Raw genomic sequence first — 17,959 nt, forward strand, 5'->3', positions numbered from 1 at the left:
GTGATTACACTTAGACACGCAGACACTGGGTCACAGAGTGACTGGAGACAGGCGGCCCCCGGGACAAGCAGACACCGGGCAGTTTCATCTATGTGATTATTACACTACGACATGCAGACACAGGGACATGCATACGCCGGGAGCAGGCAGACACTGAAATAGAGGGACACATGGACGGGGGATGCAGACGGGAAGGAGGCTCAGGTCCAAATATGTAGTATTCGGACTATAAGACGCACTGACTTTTCCCCCCCACTTTTGAGGGAGAAAAAGTGCGTCTTATAGTCCGAAAAATACGGTAGGTGCTGACATCACACCGTTAGAAGGGGTTTACCACAATATCAGCCATACAGAGCCCTCTGATGATCTATTCAAGAAACCATAAATATTTCTCATGGTAAAGGGGGCATCAGCTACTGATTGGGATGAAGTTCAATCCTTGGTTACAGTTCCTCTTTAATATAATGCCAAATGTATGTACTTTCAATGTTTTTCTATTTCTTCCAGGTAAGTCTCCATCCAGCCCATACAGCTTCCTAACTGGAGTCACTCCCTCTTCAACAGCCATCACTGCAGTAAGCGCAGACCGAAGGCCGAGACCTGCCTCAGTTGCAGCAGTGCATTCTGGGAGCAAATAAGCAGCCAAAGAAAAACAGAGGTGGAGAGTGGCAGGCTCTTCACATGTGATTTCATTCAGGATTGTGCACTGCAGGATGGACTCATATTAAAAAAAAGGAATTTTTTTATGGCCATATTTTATACTGCAACAAAGATGGTTTCATGTATTATAAACTGCAGTGGCTCTAGCTCCAATGAGGCAAAATACTTTGACTGTATCTGGTGCTGAGCATTGCAATATTCTTACTTCTGGACATTAATTTTTTTCTGATAATTTGCTTTATTCTCAATGTGGGTATTGGTACTGTATATGTTGTATTTTTTCATTAATTGAGGTCTCAACTGGATTATTTAATTAATACTAATTTTTGGTGGGTTACTTTATATTTTTATTTTAATATGGTATTTTACATTTAAATCATGCTCTCCTTCTTTGTCATAATGAAGGTAGACAAAGAAGTAACTAAGTAACTCTGTAGGATTGCAGTATTTGACAATTCATTATAAGGAAACCTTCCTATGTTTAAAGAGGAACTCCAACATAAAACATTTTAACAGTAGTACAATTCACCATAACTGGTACTAGATGAAGCATCCGAGTGAATTATGAAATTATTATGTCTGGAGTGTAGGCAGCATTTAGCCACTGCCTTACAGGCCTGGTTTACCAATATGCCTTCTCTAGGCTAATATGGTCAATGAGATGCAAATTATTATGGCTTGCACATAAACTTCATGCAAATTTTAAGCCGCTTGCAACTAGTACTATGAACGTTTTCAGGAGGTATGGACAGGTTCCAAGCTGCATACAGTTTGCACTAATATAGAATTATTATTATCTCATTGGCCATCTCTTCTAGCCATACATGTAGAATGACCGTTGCCCAATCTAGTTGTGTTTACTAGATCAGGACCCAGTTTTGTGTGAATGGGTGGCAGCAGACACTGCTGGTCAATAGTACTTTGGGGAATGGGGGATCAGATAGTTTAAAGAACCTGATCTGATTGCTGGTGTCTTCATATACATTCATGTTCAGATTTGTGGCCTTAAGATGATTGAATTATGCCTGCATCAATGCCTTGTTACATCTTTGGGCACCCATGTTCATACCACTTTGTCATTTACCTGATGAATCCATATGTTTGTGTTTATACCCATTGAAAGCCTCTGATTTACGGGGCAATTCATAAAGATGTGACTGTAACCATAAAAAAAAATACAGTGCTAGGCAAATTTATCAAGCAAAATTACTTCCAATCATTATAGCCATTTTATCCTATACAAGATAGGTAACACCAGCATTGTCTGCTACCCCCTCTGTCTTCTCACCACCACCCCATGGCTTTTACATAAATTCTGGGCTAAGCCAAGTATTTCCTTTGCTGATCATATGGTGACTTGAGGACGCTTATATTGTGTCTGCATATCTGACCGGGGAATAACTACAGGTGAGCAGCCCCTGCAACTGCAGGAGGGGGGGGGACCTCAAAGGGACCCCAACTACTACTTCACCACCCATCCTTCAGTTGTTTTGCGGGTACTCTTTTTAAGGGTGTAAAGATTACGATGTCCACAATTGTTTTATGACCCTTGCAAGATATGTTCCGAGGCTTTGAGGGACACCAAGTGTAGGCAAGAGACAGGGAATCAACATTGGGGGGCCCCATGAAAGTTTTGCTGGGGGGTGGGTCATGATTTATAGATATGCCCCAGCATCTGACCATTTTCTCAGGTGAGTGGACACTGTGAAGCTGGCTACACATGGTAAGATTATGCTCAGAAAATGCACCAACAGCTTTATAGGATGATGGTACTTATAGGTAAACTTTATTTTTAGGTTCTCTGCTCATAGTTGACGCATTTCTTTTTCTGACACCTGATATCTGAGTCAAAATCTGACAGTGTTACCAGCCTATGGGAGTATAGTAGAGGGGTATAGGCTTATCTATTTGGCATTGGATATTTGGCAAGTATTAAAGACGGGGAGAGTCTTTTAATTAATATTCATTTTTAAAATGTTAGACTTTTTTGTAACATAATTTAAGGTACAGCATTATTAGGTTAAAGAACACCAGTGAGTATTTAAACAAAAGTTTGGTACTTACCTCAGTAGCTGGAGTCTCTGGATGGTCCAGAAGCTTCCGGAATGCTCGTAGAGCCCACTGTTCCTGTGCATCTTCATCCTCTGGCTGCTCTTCTGGCTGTGGACATGCGCATGCATGAGTAAGCTCCACACATGGCCAGTAGAATGAAGGCATTCATGCACAGCTTTTTCCTCCATGCACAAGCGCTTCGTTGTACTGGGCATGTGCAGACTTCAGACGTGCATATCCGGTCTGGATGCTCTTATCCACCAATGCACTCACAACCGGTAGAAACCTTTTTGACTGCCGCGAGTAGAATAATCCTTCTATGGACCCTGTGCAGGAATAATGGGCTGTATGAGGATTCAGGAACCCTCTGGACCATCCAGAGCCTTCCGACTACTAACTTAAGTATCTAACTTTTTTTTTTTTTTACTCAGTTCAGATGTACTTTAAGTTCACAGTATGTGCATTGTGTAACGTATATATATATTTTTTAGAGTATAAACAATGTATGGTGTGCTTTCACGCACATTATTCAGATACACTGTAGAAATTGTGTTAGGATAACATGATCCATTACAATGCAGAGAAGTGAACGTGCTAATACAATTGTATGGCACTGAGTTCACCTGCTGTAATGCATTGTGTTATTATGCAATGCAACATGCATAGTGTGAACACTTAAGCAGTCACTGCAGGGTCAGTATCTCACAAGAGACTGATGATATTTTTGTAATGTAAGAGGTGGGTTCCTCTGATCCTGGGACAACAGCACAGAGCCCAACGTGTCGCTTTTCCATCTGAAATGTGTCTTCTTTAATGTTACTTAGTTGATACTACAGAAGAAAGTATTATTAAAAGGGCTTTGTAAGTAACTATAGGGCGTGCTTATGATATGGTGATATGTTATCAGAATGCCAGCATGGTTACAATGCAGGGTTAGATTTTACTGTCAGGTCTATGCCGATTTATTTCTCTTTTTTGCAAGCTTCTTCTATTTGAGCTCTTGTAGTATGCATTGATAAGACCGCTAATCAGAGTGAAAACAGGTAGAATGAAGTAAGAAGCCATTTCATTGTATGACTGACAGCTGGTTTAGACTCATTGCAGATTCATGAAGAATATCCCATGCATAATGCTATTTACTCTGTCATGCATTTCTGCATTATGTATTTTGTTTTCAAAACATGAATTATACATCTACAACTTTAAACATACCAAAATATAAATAAAGACTATGTCTTCTCTATTGCATACAACATACATATTTATGTGATGTTCTGACTACTTAGATGACTTGTGCTTCCACAAGAGAGGAGTATTGCTTTTCACAGTCCATGGCTAGCATGACATATTTATCCACAGGTAGCAGCAATCATCATTTATTCATCTTTATTTTAGGGAACCTGGTAAAAACAGCAATATTTTAAGTGGGCCTTCATTATCATTAAGATTTCTTATTTAAAGAGGAGCTGTTAGGTATAAAGTCTCAGAGAAAAAAACACTTATATCAGTAGCTAAATATTGGCTGTACTTACATTTCATATGCATTTCACTGTCCACGTTTGGATTTCACAGAATTTTTATATAGTATTTGCAGAGAATGATGCTCCTGACAGCTCATGGCAGGTTCCATGTTTGTCTGTCTCCTATGAAGCCAATTGTGTCATCATGTCCTCCCTGCTTCCTGATGATTCGACTCACAAAAAAGATCCTAATGGACAACACTACTGTGCAGTGAATATTAATTAGCCATGTGGCTAGGAACAATAGCGGACTCATGCAGTATACTCTGCCCTGTGATTTTTCAGTGCTGTGAGTTGGGCTGCATTACAAGCTGCTGTAACATGAGCCTATAACTTCTCACTAGCAGCCGAGGGGAGGACCCAAGGTGGGGAGAAGCAGCCCCAGAATGCTTTGCAGTATATTATGCGGCCTCTCGTCCTTTTAAGAGCTTGGGAATAACAGCCTTGCTGTTCAGCACACATCTAAAGTAAGAGAGATTTTTAACTTCAGTATTGTCTTTTTGGCTTCCTTCTAAACTGTTTAACACAGGAGAATAGAGGTTTAAATTAGCTTTTGCAGCCTGACAGTTACTCTTTAAAGCCATATTTTGATTACAAACTAGGTAGTGATATTTTTGAAGTGTATTTAGGCATCTACCTTAACAGTATCACACTGCTTAATTTAGTCATTATACTAACATAGTGCTGAATCAAAGATACCATGTAAGCGGTCAGCTTGATCAATAAAGATTTATTGAAAAAAAAATAGCTTTTATTGCTAATAGGGCCACATTTCTCATTAAGCACAGTAGGTTGTTGCCAGAAGACAATATTATTATTGTGTTTTTATACTCTCGTATATGCCACATTGTTCAGCACAAAAAAATATGCTGAAAAGTCATCGCAACCCCCCCCCCCCCGGCTTATACGTGAGTCAGCTGACTGTGCTTCATGTTGTGTCTGTGCCTCCTCCCCCCATCCCCTGCAACATAGTCAGTGTAGTACAAGACTGACCTATGTCGGAGGGTGCAGCATTGTGCATGTAGCTGTGTAATCACCGGTGCAATGATCGGGTATTACCTCTTGCTTAGCACTCTCGACTAGATGGTGTTATAGATCTGAGACACAGCAAGTTAGAGGTAAGTGGGAATTCTCAATCATTGCACTGGTGCTGACACTGCTGCACACACAATGATGCACGCTTCAGCACATGTCAGTCTTGTATCGTACCGCCGCACTCACCGTGTTGCGAGAGATGGAGGGCGCAGTATTTGTCTTTTTTGTCTCTGAATTACTGGACAGCAAGAAGCAGTGTAGGAATGGAGAATCAGCATCCCTGCACTACACCACTACTGATTATAGAAACAGGAGGAACTATGATTTTATTTTTTGCAATGCAACCCCACCTCTACAGAACAGATAAAAGTGCTTGGGCATATAGAAGTGCCCTTGTTTGTTTTGCAGTTGCAACTAGTCAAGGAATTCCCCCAAACTTAGCTAGATTGAGCCTTTGCATCCAGCCACAGTCTTCATTAGTGATCTCACAGTTATGTGAACCAAGTCAAGTCACAGGTACTGAGGATCATCAACACGGTTGGACAGTAGATTTATTAATGCGTAGCAAATACTGAATTCCATTGACAAAGGAAATCATGTTTTTGATCATTTTTTCCCTTCAGAAATATAAATTTAACAAAACATGGTTTAACCACTGGAACGAGTTATGACTATACTGGGTTTGGGGTTGCCTCATAATTGAGGGCACATTTGGCTATTTATACTGGAGAGAGTGCTTATACGTGAGTCAAATGCTTTTTTTCCTGGTTTCTGAGGGAAAAGTGGGTAACTCGGATTATACGCGAGTATATACAGTAGCTCTGAAATCTTCCACAGTACTTTTTATAGTGTCACTAACTGTCCCTCAAAGAATCTCACAATCGAATCCCTACCATATTCAGTGAGTGCATTCTGTTCTTATTCCTATTGCATTTTTTTTTTGGGGGGGGTCGAGCAAATTAACCTATTTGTATGCTTTTGGAATGTTGGGGGAAACCAGAGTATCCAGGAATTTCATGTAAGGATGGGGGAACTCAACAGATTTTTCTGTCCGAGATTGATTGATTTCTTGATGGTGTACTTGTTTCCAGGCACTCACTCCACATTCCTGCTACGTCCACCCACACACCTCCATCACTGTAAGCATTCTTGTTGTTCTTTCAGTATCTGCGCCACCTGTAGTTGTCTCCTCCTCACTAGCTTTACCACCCACTCCATTTTGTGTTCATGTGTACCCAATCATTTATTTCTTTGTTACACGTTCAATATCCAGTTTTCCAGCTGCATAACTAAAGTATGGGGGTTAGGTAGAGGCCTTATTGCAGAACTACAGGAGAGGCAGTGGGTGTGACTACTGCTGTTAGTCTTCCAGCTTGCATCTCAGTGGCTGGACCTCTAAGGCATAAGCACATGATCAGAAGCCTAACCAAAGGATTTTACCCCTTTTTACAGTAAATGACTAAATAAAGGTTGCAGGAGCGTCTACCTTTTAATGATATGTTTAATGCAGGTCCACTTTAATAGTTATACATAAAAAAAAAGTTTTGTTTCTGGGACCCATGTTATGCAACTGAGTTTTTTATTTTTAATTTCCAAAAAAGCTGATAATGTGAGTTTAAAATATTTCACACATACATGAGCCTAGTGCAATTCAATTAACTTGCAATATGCCATGTGGACTGCATAAAACCCAAGCCAAAATCCATTTTACCTTGGGGTTGGTCCATGGAAATTAACGTTTCATGCTATATAAAGGTATGTTTAGGTCTCTCATTGTGTGTGTTACAAAGTCCACTGAGTCATTAAAATTCAATAGTTGCTTCTCATTGCCAGATATATACTGTATTTCAATACATTCAGATTCTAATTGTTGTGAGCTTATTCCCTATCCCTATATTCTCAATGACACTGCTGCCAGCTTTATAAAGAGAGTACACTCCATAGATAGGAAGCAGAAACCTATAGGTGCCTGCATAGACTTTCATGTAACGTTGCAAAGTAGCCTGAGGCATGAATCCTGAGTAACTGAAATGTCACCATAGAGGATATTGGAGGATGGGGGTTGTATAGTTTTTGGAAATCGGTATGGGTAAAAATGGGGCAAACAAGGAGAGCACGCCTCAATAAAAAATTGTATGCGATTATCGGAAAAATTAGGAAACTTACCTATATGAAAAAAATGTATATAGAAATACCACACATTTAAAAAAGTTCCACACTGGTAGGCAAAACTGTCCTGTTTATACAACCCGACTAGCGGAGTTTGAAATAGTGATAGTTCAAGAACCAGCTAAAATGGTATAGAACAGATTATATGTTTGCCTGAGAATGTGAGTCATAGATGCCTGTGTTAAATTTTGGCAATCAGGCGACCAACCGGTATTTTGGGCGCCTGATGTAAGCAGCCATACTACATAGATTTAATGGTTGTAGCCAATCGTTGATGATAGGCTACAACTATCGGTACTTTGGCCACTTGCATTATTGAATTAGTGTTAGGCACTTTAGGGGGGTTAAGGTTAGGCATTAGGTACTGGGGGTTAAGGTTACGCACCTCCAAAGGGGGTTAGGGTTAGGCATTAGATGAAGGGTTAGACACCTTAACTGGAGATCTAAGGTTAGGATAGGTGCTGGGTAAGCTGATATTTTACTAATAGTGGCTTATCCTAGCACCCAACTGATGCTGCTCTGTGGTAACATATATACTCATTAAACTGACTTAGGGAAAGAGCTCAAGAGAAGAAGAGAGGCACATAATAAATCCTGTATAAAGGAGTAGGAAGAGGTGACTAGGGCAGGCTGGAAGGAGCGAAGCAGGTCTTTTTGGTGTGCGTAGCATAGCGCCAAAGCTTGGCGCGGCTATAGCAGTAATGCTATAGTTCGCGCCCGGGTAATTCACACGAGTTGCTTTGAGTTGAAGGGGGAAAAGTAATGAATGGCTCCGTCATTTGATTTGCCCTATGCTGAAAAGCCCTTCCCCAATGTGCCATGTATGCAGGAGATAATTGGCAGAGCATAGGTTGTACATAAGATGGTATCTGAAAATGAATAGAGTGATGTATGGAGGAATCAGATTGGAGAGAGGGTTGCAGAATCTTGAATTGTACTCTTTGTTTGGTATGCAATCGATAGAGAGGCTGAAAGAGAGGAGGACTGTCTGAGGAGCAAGATGTGATATGAATAATTAGGACAGCAAAATTCAAGATGAACTGGAGAGGTGTCAGGTAATTCAGTGGTAGACCACAGAGAAGGTTATTTGCAATAATCTATAGTTTCTATTTAGTCCATATTGAGTTTCAGGAAGCAGGAGGACATAAAAGAGAAGATAGTGTTTAGACAGTCAAGGATGAAAGATGTTAACGCAGAAAGATCTGGAGCAGAAAGATAGATTTTGGTGTCATCTCCATATAAGTGATACCGAAAGACAAAAGAGTTAATAGATTGGCCATGGAGAAAAGAAGAGGTCCAACGGCTGAGCCCTGTGGTACCCAACAAAGAGGATTACAGGGGGTGATGGTTTTAGAATGGAGATACTGAAATTCTTTACAGAGAGATGAGATGAACACCTTGAGAATGAATGCGCAGCCCTGATGGCTTAGAGGAGAGAGGACATGGAGTAGTAAACAATGGTCAACTGTGTGAAAAGTCAGATAAAAAAATGTGTAGTAGCCTTTAGATTTAGCAAATAGTAAGTCATTTGTTACTTTAGTAGGGGTAGTTTTAGTCGCCCCTGCAGAGTACTTGCAGTAGAACGCACTTACCTGTCTATTTTAGGTTCTCCTGTGTTCGTACATGCCACCGGGTTATGAAGAAAGACACCTGCAAGAATGGAGACAGCAGCACACACAAGGGAGCGCACCAGAAAGGTGAGTTCGCTCCACTGCAGGTATTCTCCAGGAGCCCTACTGACTTGGGGTAGACTTGGAGGTCCGGCTCTGGGGCCCAGGGGGACAACACTATATTAAAATCTGATTCAGTGTGATGGGAATAGATCCCTCGCTGATCAGATTTTGATCATGAGCAATTTAATCACTCTTTAAAGGAAGCTTGTTCAAATCTTTTTACTGTAGAATTCTGCTTACGTAACAAGCTATGTTCACTGCTATGCTGACTACCGAGCTCTGACTAGTTTTGTTGTTCATGATGACTAATAGCAGGTTAAAGCAAACCAATAGTTTTTTCAGTTGTAGATACAATTCATTATGTCTTTAGCAGACTTTAGAGAGGTTGCGGTAACTTTTCCTAATAAGCATCATTGCTTAAATGCAAAGTTGAATTTCACAGTGGTTGGTTTCAGATATTTAGTTTTTCTTTTCTAGTTAGTTATTTTTTATTTTCTAATTATGTTCACAGAGTTATTATGAAACTTGCTAAATATTCTCTAGTAAAGGGAATCTTTGTTGAAATGCCAACTTATTTATAAATTAGAGGTAGCTAAGACAGGCAAAAAAAAGTATAAAAAATATCAGAGTGAATGAATTTAAATATAACCAGACATACAGTGTAAGAATAACAGCCAGGTCAACATCTGCAAGGAGTTTGTATGTTCTCCCCGTGTCTGTGTGCGTTTCCTCCGGGCACTCCGGTTTCCTCCCACATCCCAAAAACATACAGATAATTAAATTGGCTTCCCCCCGAAATTGGCCCAACACTACAATACATACACTACACAATATATACATATGACTTTGGTAGGGACTAGATTGTGAGCTCCTTCGAGGGACAGTTAGTGACAAGACTATATATATATATATATATATATATATATATATATATACTCTGTACAGCGCTGCGGAAGATGTCGGCGCTATATAAATACTTAAGGGGCCCATACACTCAGCCGATTTTCTGGCCGACCGATCGATCCCGATCGATCGATCGATTGATCGTTTGCAAATCGGTTGGCCAATCAACCGATCGATGGCCGATTTCGATCGATTTCGATGGATTTCCATCGAACTGGCAGGGTGGAAAATTTAGGTCGATCTGATGAGATTGCTTATCAGTTTGCATTGGCCTTAATGGAAATCTGATGGCAAAAAAATGCCATCAGATCGAATTTCAATAGATTTCAAACTGAAATCTATTGGAATTCTATCCTGGTAAAAAATGTTCTAAAAACGCATCAGAAAGATCATCAGAGTCATTTCTTATCTATCTGCTGCCAATCTGACGAGTATATGGGCACCTTAAATAATAATAATACTGCACCTTTGTTAAACTCGATGTTCCCCCGTTCCCTGACAGATATATTCATTGCTGTGGCTACAGCCAAGAACACAATCCCATAATAAATCCAGAAATGCAGATAACCACTTGAAATACCAATGCATGCATATGTTCTAACAAAATAATTGAAGTTCTAAACAATCCAGAAATTGGTGTCTTATACTACTCCTCCTCATTTGTTCTGTAGCCTCCGCCTCTTCATGACCATATGTACTTTTGCACACCAGATGTCTCTGTCAATCACTGCTTCTTTCAGCTGTTGTATAGGCATGTTCATAGCTTCACATATACAGTACTGTCTATCTTTCTTAGCCTCTCCTCTTCTTTTTTTGCACTCCATTTTTCCAAGCACCAAGGATTTCTCCAAAGAATCCGGTCTTCTCATTATGTGACCAAAGTATTTGAGTTTTAATAATAGTATCAGCCCCTCTAGTGAACACTCTGGCCTTATTTCTCTAAGTATGGACTGGTTAGATTTTCTAGTAGTACAGGGAACTCTCCATTTGGTGTCTCATTTATACATGGAGTTAGTCATATGACAAAATTCATGCAAATTGTATGCTGTGGACTTAATTCGTTTTCACAGTACTGAACTCTAGATAATATCAGGTAGTAAGTATCACAGAAATTTGGAATGGAATACTGTGAAAAGTAAGTGTCTGGTTACATTTAATTTAATAGCTTTGTGATATTTTTTATACTATTTTTCTCTCATTAACCTATTGAAGGCCTTGGGTCTAACTTTTTCAAGGTAGATAGGTAGCTATGGCATTTTAACCCCTCACTTGTTCGCTCTGTGCGTTGATCTATTTATTAGGTTAGATATTAAAAATAGCTTTCATTTATCAATTTGTGTATATCAATAAAATGTGAAGCAAATGTCACAATTGTTTGGATCTCCGGCTGTGAGTGAGCCTGGTAAGATATGCAGTAGAAAAGATTTTTGTTTTTACTATTTTTGGAAAGCTAAGGTAACTCCATAATGCATAGAGCAGAACTTACTCAGCACTATTTCCTTTGCATCTGCCATAGGTGGTGCGTGTGGGAATTGGTCGTTGTAATGTTAGAGACTTGTTTACCAGAGCAGTAAAGCAAAAAGCTTTTCCATTTGCAGAAATGTCCAATTTATAAGATTTTTATTTCCCAATCGAAATGTAATATTTTTAGTATTGAATATAAATAAAGGAAATATTTTTAAAGCATGATATGTTTCCTTTGAACGTTTAGTGGCTAATGGTGAGTGAAAAGCAGTATAATGTGCATCCTTACCACCAACTCCAGCCCACACCATACAATCACTGTAATTGCCCATCACAGTGATAATGTATAACAATGTCACAAATATTATTGGCATAATATTTGTTACCAGATGTTTTTTAATCAGAGCTTCTGAGAGCTTAGATTAGAAACATTGTAATCTGTGTAATCCAGAGGAATTATACAATTTTCATGTTCAAATATATTTATAAAAGCAGTGTTGACTTGCTGTACTATCTTAGAGCATTTAATAAGAAATCATATTTTTACAGAGTTATTTCAGTAAGATGAATCTTTAATGGCTACTATATGCAATTTGTACTGTTGAGAACCCTGTTGAGGTATCCTTGTGCCCATGTGCTCAGCCAGATCATGCTATGTCTTGTGTACTGTATGTCAGTACTGTACAAATATTGTCAGATGAGAAATAGTTTGGTAAGTGGGAACAGACCGGGCACCTTAGGAAAATGAATCCAATGGCTATTGCTACCCACACCCAATAAACCAGAGCGAACCGTGTCTCCAATGTCCCCAACCATCTCATTATAATAACATCTGCTGATCACTCGCATCATGCCTGGAGAGGTTCAGGTAATGCATACGCTACACAAGCTGATGTCCTAAGGATGTGAATATAGCTGGCATCATGTCCCAGTAGCACTGCCTTTTAAAATAATCATTTGACTAGTAATTTTTTTCTCAGCATAAGCACTGTGATTCATCACACTAGAAAAGATTGGCCTGGTCTTTAGGGGGGTTTAAGCCTGTGGAAGGGAACCAGAGATGAACGTTTCACACAAAATAAACATATCAGTCAATGGCTTGTAAAGAATAAATGCTCTACCTGATAATTTCGCCGCTCTGGTGTGCCTTTTTTAGTGTTTTTTATCCATTATTGCTCCAGGAAAAATTAAATATGCCCGCCGGCTCATATTCCTTCTGCTTCCGGATTATGAGTTGTTCTGGATGTGCTGTCTAGGCTATATGAGACTAGGCTGCTATTTAGGCTATGTGCTTTCATTTTTGTATGATGTGCAGCTGCCTGTAGGAAGTGTCCCTCATAGGAATGAAACTGCAGTCATCATTAGTATCTATGCTGAGAGCACACAGATCATATTGCAGGCTTGCAGCCACACTTGTCTGTTTCAGAGCTTCTCTCTTAGCAGCAGCAGCCCCTCCCATGTCATCACAGCTCTCAGTATGCAAAGCAGGAAATTTGAGCCAGGAGGTGGCAGGCTTGGGCTTGAAAAGACTCCACAGAAGAATGACTCCGCTCTAATGATTCCAGGTCAAACCTAGACTGAGCCAGTCCGGGATTCTTATCACAGCTGATAATAGACTAATTAAGCAGATAAGAATGAAACTAAAAGCAGGGTAGGTGTTTACTGTCATGTTCCCACTGATAAACGTAATAAAATACATGAGGGTGCTTCGTCTCTGGTTCTCTTTAAGTGGTTAAAGGGCATTTTATTAATATGTGGGAAAATATCACCTAGGAGAAAACTTCTGAGAAAAAGTTAATTTGATCAGACCTAATGTGTTTATAGGCCAATCCTTTGCTGCTATAAGACAGCTCTGCATTCTCAAGCTATGCTTCTCAGAAATGGAATTGAATCCACAAGTTGGGCGTGAGCACACTTCTATCAGTTGTCCTTAGGGTTGTTATTATTGCTCCAATCACTAAACTATACATTTAGTGGAGGAAATGTAGTTGTGGGAATGTGTAGGGAAGATCAGTAAAAAGAAGCTGTGTTCACCACAAACCTGACAAGCTGAGAAATTTATTTCTTAAAAAATACACTGGTAAATGCTTTCATGTAAAGATAAACCTTTAGATTCATGCAAATCTGAGGTCAGAATCTGTATGTATTGTTGATATTATGTGAACCCCTTCTCTTTGTTAACAACAAACAAGTGTAAAGATACCCTTTACCCCATCTAGTTGGTTCAGACTCCATCTAGTTGGACAATACTGCATAAAATAAACCTGCATGTGATTTATTTAAATTCTACTATGCACCACTGGATGTGAACAAAGATTGTCTTCATTTTCTATCACAAATCACCTTGATTTATGAAGACTCATGAAAGGAATGGATCACAAAATGAGTAATTGTCATGAGTAAATAGATTCCAGATGGTAAATGAAACAAGGATTCTGATTGGCTGTTCTACGTCGCTATATCACTTTTGCTATCGTTTTCTTTAAGCTGCCATGGTGGCTCAACCTGTATTACCTTTAAGACTGGCTAGTCTCTTGGCAAAGTCCACCATGTAGAACACTCTGACAGAGTAAGTTAAATTAAGAAGAAAAAATATAAAATAATTTTTTTAACCGCAAAAGTTTGAAAAGACTGTAGTTCATCTGAATATGAACTGATAACACAATGTTTTGTTAAGATAATCCTGAACAGCAGGGAAATCATCATTTGTAGGTTACATTTTACTTTGGATTGTACTGGACCAGGATAATTTGTGTATCTGTGAGTCCTTTTAACAAAGAATGAGCCAAAAAGTGCACACAGGAATAGATCACATTGTTGGGCTTTCAGTGTGTTGGGCAATTAATTCCCAGCAGCATCAGTAGACCTGCACATCGTTGCCTTACAGTTCACATCAAGTGCAGGCTCTCTAAAACTTGAATGTGCCAGAAACTCCTGTAAATGGAAAAATAGAAACTAATAAAACTGCATGAAATTTCAATGCATGTTCAGATATATTACATTATTTCCCCTACTGCCTCTTATTGCAGTTACTTGGAATAATTCCAAAGGCTAAGCACTGTTCTTCCAAAGGAAAAACTCTACACATCAGAAGGAAAATTGTTTCTCTAGGAACAGTAGATCTGAATGAATGTTTGTAAGGTTATAGGCTTGCTTGAGGGGGAAACTACTAGCTCTTGCAGCAAGTGTCCTGTGCTGAATATCTATGCAGTATTTCCGGTGTCTACGTTCTTTGTTTAGCTAAGTCAAACTTAGCCGAACGTAATGTCACCCCTGTGTGTCAACAATGTGCTTCTGTCTTCTATGCATGTTACACTATGTCTATATGTCTTTTATGCCTTGTATTACTGTTGAGCAGTGACTGGGTGACGGCATCACCACTACTGCTATGTGTATTTACAGATTTTATGACCTTTTGAAACAGCAAAGATGCATGAGCTTCATAGAAAAGGTACCTGAAAACTTGCAACTCTATACCCCTATGCATATATTTGGGTGGGAGGGAAACCGCATGTAAAAAAACTGTAATTATTAAAAAATCATTCTAGAGTTCTGATGGTTTAAATCTAAACTTACTTAAGCTGCTCCAAAAAATATTTATGAATTTCCAAATTGTCTAAAAAAAAAAGTGTTAATTTCAGATATGTTTCTTTTAAAAGTTTTATATATTTTTTGGGAGATTGTATTCCAATAATCGACTCTGTGCTTTGCTTAGAAAAGCAGGCAATGAGGATCTTTTTAGGGATACATTGACTTGGTTGGAAAAAAAAATTAAATCATATATTTTGTTATATAAAGCTGATATTCTATAACATTATCATCTTAGGTCCACAGTATCCAATGTGTACTTTTTTTTAACATTGATATCAGTTTGGCATCTGTGATTATGAGCCAGACTATTGTACATAGCTTTTGTGACTTGTAAGTCTTTCAGTGTTGCTGTAGGAAGGAGAACTATGCCCAAGCATTGCAGTTGTGTGGTTTTGAGATACATTTACCTTTGTCCGTGTGCTGGTGATTTCACACCTCCATTCCAAGCCTCCATAACACAGGAGTGGAGACATGTCTATGGCCCACTTCCCACAATTAGAGTACTAAGACTTCAGCATGGTGGGGACTAACGTAATTCCTCTATATAAGTATTTATCTCCTAACCCTATTCAACTAAAATGCCTGGGCTGAGATTGGATATTGGCCTCTTCACGCATCACAATATTTCTCAGCCAGCACAGGATTACCTAGTGCTGTGCCAGTGCTACCAGTACAATGTTAGTCAATTCCTAAAACTGTATTAACAGGCTTGTTATGGCTGGTTCAGTTTAAACAGTCTCTAATCCGATATTTTACAACACTTGGAGAAAAAACGTTTACTGTGTATAGCCAACGTAAAAGAGGAATCATGCTGAACCTAATTAGTATCCATGACAAGAAGAAAAATAGTTCCTGCATCAAATGTAATGTGCAGTCCACACGCTACACAGCATCATCCATGATCTTATAAAATAAGGTTATGCAAACTCTTGACGTTTGAGAATGAACTTGTAATAAAGCCATAGTTCACCATTGTATACATTGAATTGCAGTACATTTTTTAGGCAAAGTTCATTTTTAATTACATTGCTACCTGTTGCAGTATGGATGAGCAGCTAGGAGGGTGTGTTTTCTGCAGGGTCTGCTTCTGTGTCTGGTGGCTTTCCCTGGTTACATGGTCTGTGCCATAGTAGGTTCCATGTACCTGGCGGGAGAGGATGTTTGAATAAGCGTCAACGAGGACCTGGAGACCTGTGAATTGCTGAAGCACATTTTCTTTTTTTTTATTTTATTTTACAAAATAATTTGTTGTACACTTTTTTTTAAAAAAGTATTGTAATGCAATGCATGAAAAATATGATGGGGTGAACCAGAGAACACAAATGAAGGGTTTATCGAAAGTGTCATTGCTGTCATCCTTTTAAAGTAAGCCTGAAAAGAGGGAAATATGGTTGGTGCAATTGCTGACTTCCTTTAACACTTCCTTGTCTGGCATTTACATGTAATCATTTAATAGCTGTAGTCACTGACAGTGTGAGTATGCAGATTGGATGTTCTGATTCTGCTCTGTCTACACTGGGTAGTTCCATTCTTGTATTTGATGCTACTGATGCCAATTGATCAGCATGACAACCACTTAAAATGGGACCCACAACAGCAGATCCTATATATCTCATCTGTCCTTTAACACTGTTGTGATGAAGCCACGCCTCTAATACATTGTGTGAGTGACTGACCCAGAAAATGTAAACAGATAGAGTCTGGATTCTGCAAACTATGTCTGTTCCAGCTGTGCAACTCAGACTGCTAAACCCAAGCAATCAGCATGGCAGTCAGGTAATGGGCAATTTTAAAATGGAATGCAGATGGCAGCCTCCATATTCTGACCCCTTCAGGTTTACTTGAAAATGATGAAGGTCCTTGCTATGTAAATGTTGCCAGTTTGAATTCCACTAGCAACACAAATATTGAATATGCTTGTATTTTGAATGAACAAATTGTGTGTCAGATCTATGGCCATTACTATGGCACCATTTGTTAATGTATGCTGCAAGAATAAATAATTCCAGTATTAACGTTTGGCATTTAAAATAATAACAGCATGCATTACAATATGCAGCATGCAGCACTGTCCAAAGGGCATACTACCTGATGAGCACTAGTGGTGTGGGGGACAGTATTCATTCACAAGCTAATTGACTTCATGGCTGTATTTTGCACTGCATGTAACAGCCAATATCCAAATAATCAGACATAATTGTAATGAATCTATAGATAGCAAGTTTTTCTCTGCCTTGACAATCATATATACGTATCAGTAATTCTACCATAATGACAAGCTGAAGGGATGCCTGACCGTTTTCTTCAAATAAATCCAGTTTAATCACCTCACTCAAGTGTGACGTCTGAATTATTGTCTTTGCTGATTTCTAAATGTACATGATCTTGACCTATTACTACTTGCAATTGGGGTGAAACAAGTTCATTGTGAAATATTTGTATATTGTATATATGCATATTAGAAACAGTGCCATTTTAAGTATCAAAAGGCCCTCCTTAAATCAAAAGGGTTGAAAAAAATCCCTTCCTAACCCAGAAAAGGGCAATTGGTTTCCATCCTGGATACAACCTTTCCCTGCAGTGTAGTTTTGGCTCATCTGTCCACTGGTGCACACCTTCTCCTATGCCCTGTGTCTTCTGTGCATTTTGAAATACGGTATATTGGAAATCTGTGTGCAGTGTAGCAGGTAATAGATCACTCCTCTGATCAGGTTCGATCAGAGAGGGATCTATCTGATGGCCAAATCTGCTGCCCCATCTGCCAGCCTTTCCATTTTCTTTTCAGTAGACCCAGGTGTGGGCCACTCCTGGGCTCATAGGCAATTAACCCTTTTCTCCTTTGTGTTTCTCCTAGGTGATATTTTCACACCTTGTCAATAAAATTCCTTTCTA

The 17,959-nt window shown here is 39.2% G+C and overlaps 1 protein-coding gene across 1 annotated transcript in view; it reads left to right on the forward strand.

Moving 5' to 3' along the window:
• Positions 1-17,398, forward strand: part of LOC137563529 (calcium/calmodulin-dependent protein kinase type 1D) — a 420,545-nt gene extending 403,147 nt beyond the window's left edge. Inside the window, exon 11 of the mRNA XM_068276106.1 lies at positions 508-17,398. Coding sequence (XP_068132207.1) covers positions 508-638 — 131 coding nt within the window. The 3' untranslated portion in view covers positions 639-17,398. The remainder of the gene's footprint in view (positions 1-507) is intronic.
• Positions 17,399-17,959: the final 561 nt, after the last annotated feature.

Source organism: Hyperolius riggenbachi, chromosome 3 (assembly GCF_040937935.1).
Source record: "Hyperolius riggenbachi isolate aHypRig1 chromosome 3, aHypRig1.pri, whole genome shotgun sequence".
Lineage (NCBI taxonomy): Eukaryota > Metazoa > Chordata > Amphibia > Anura > Hyperoliidae > Hyperolius > Hyperolius riggenbachi.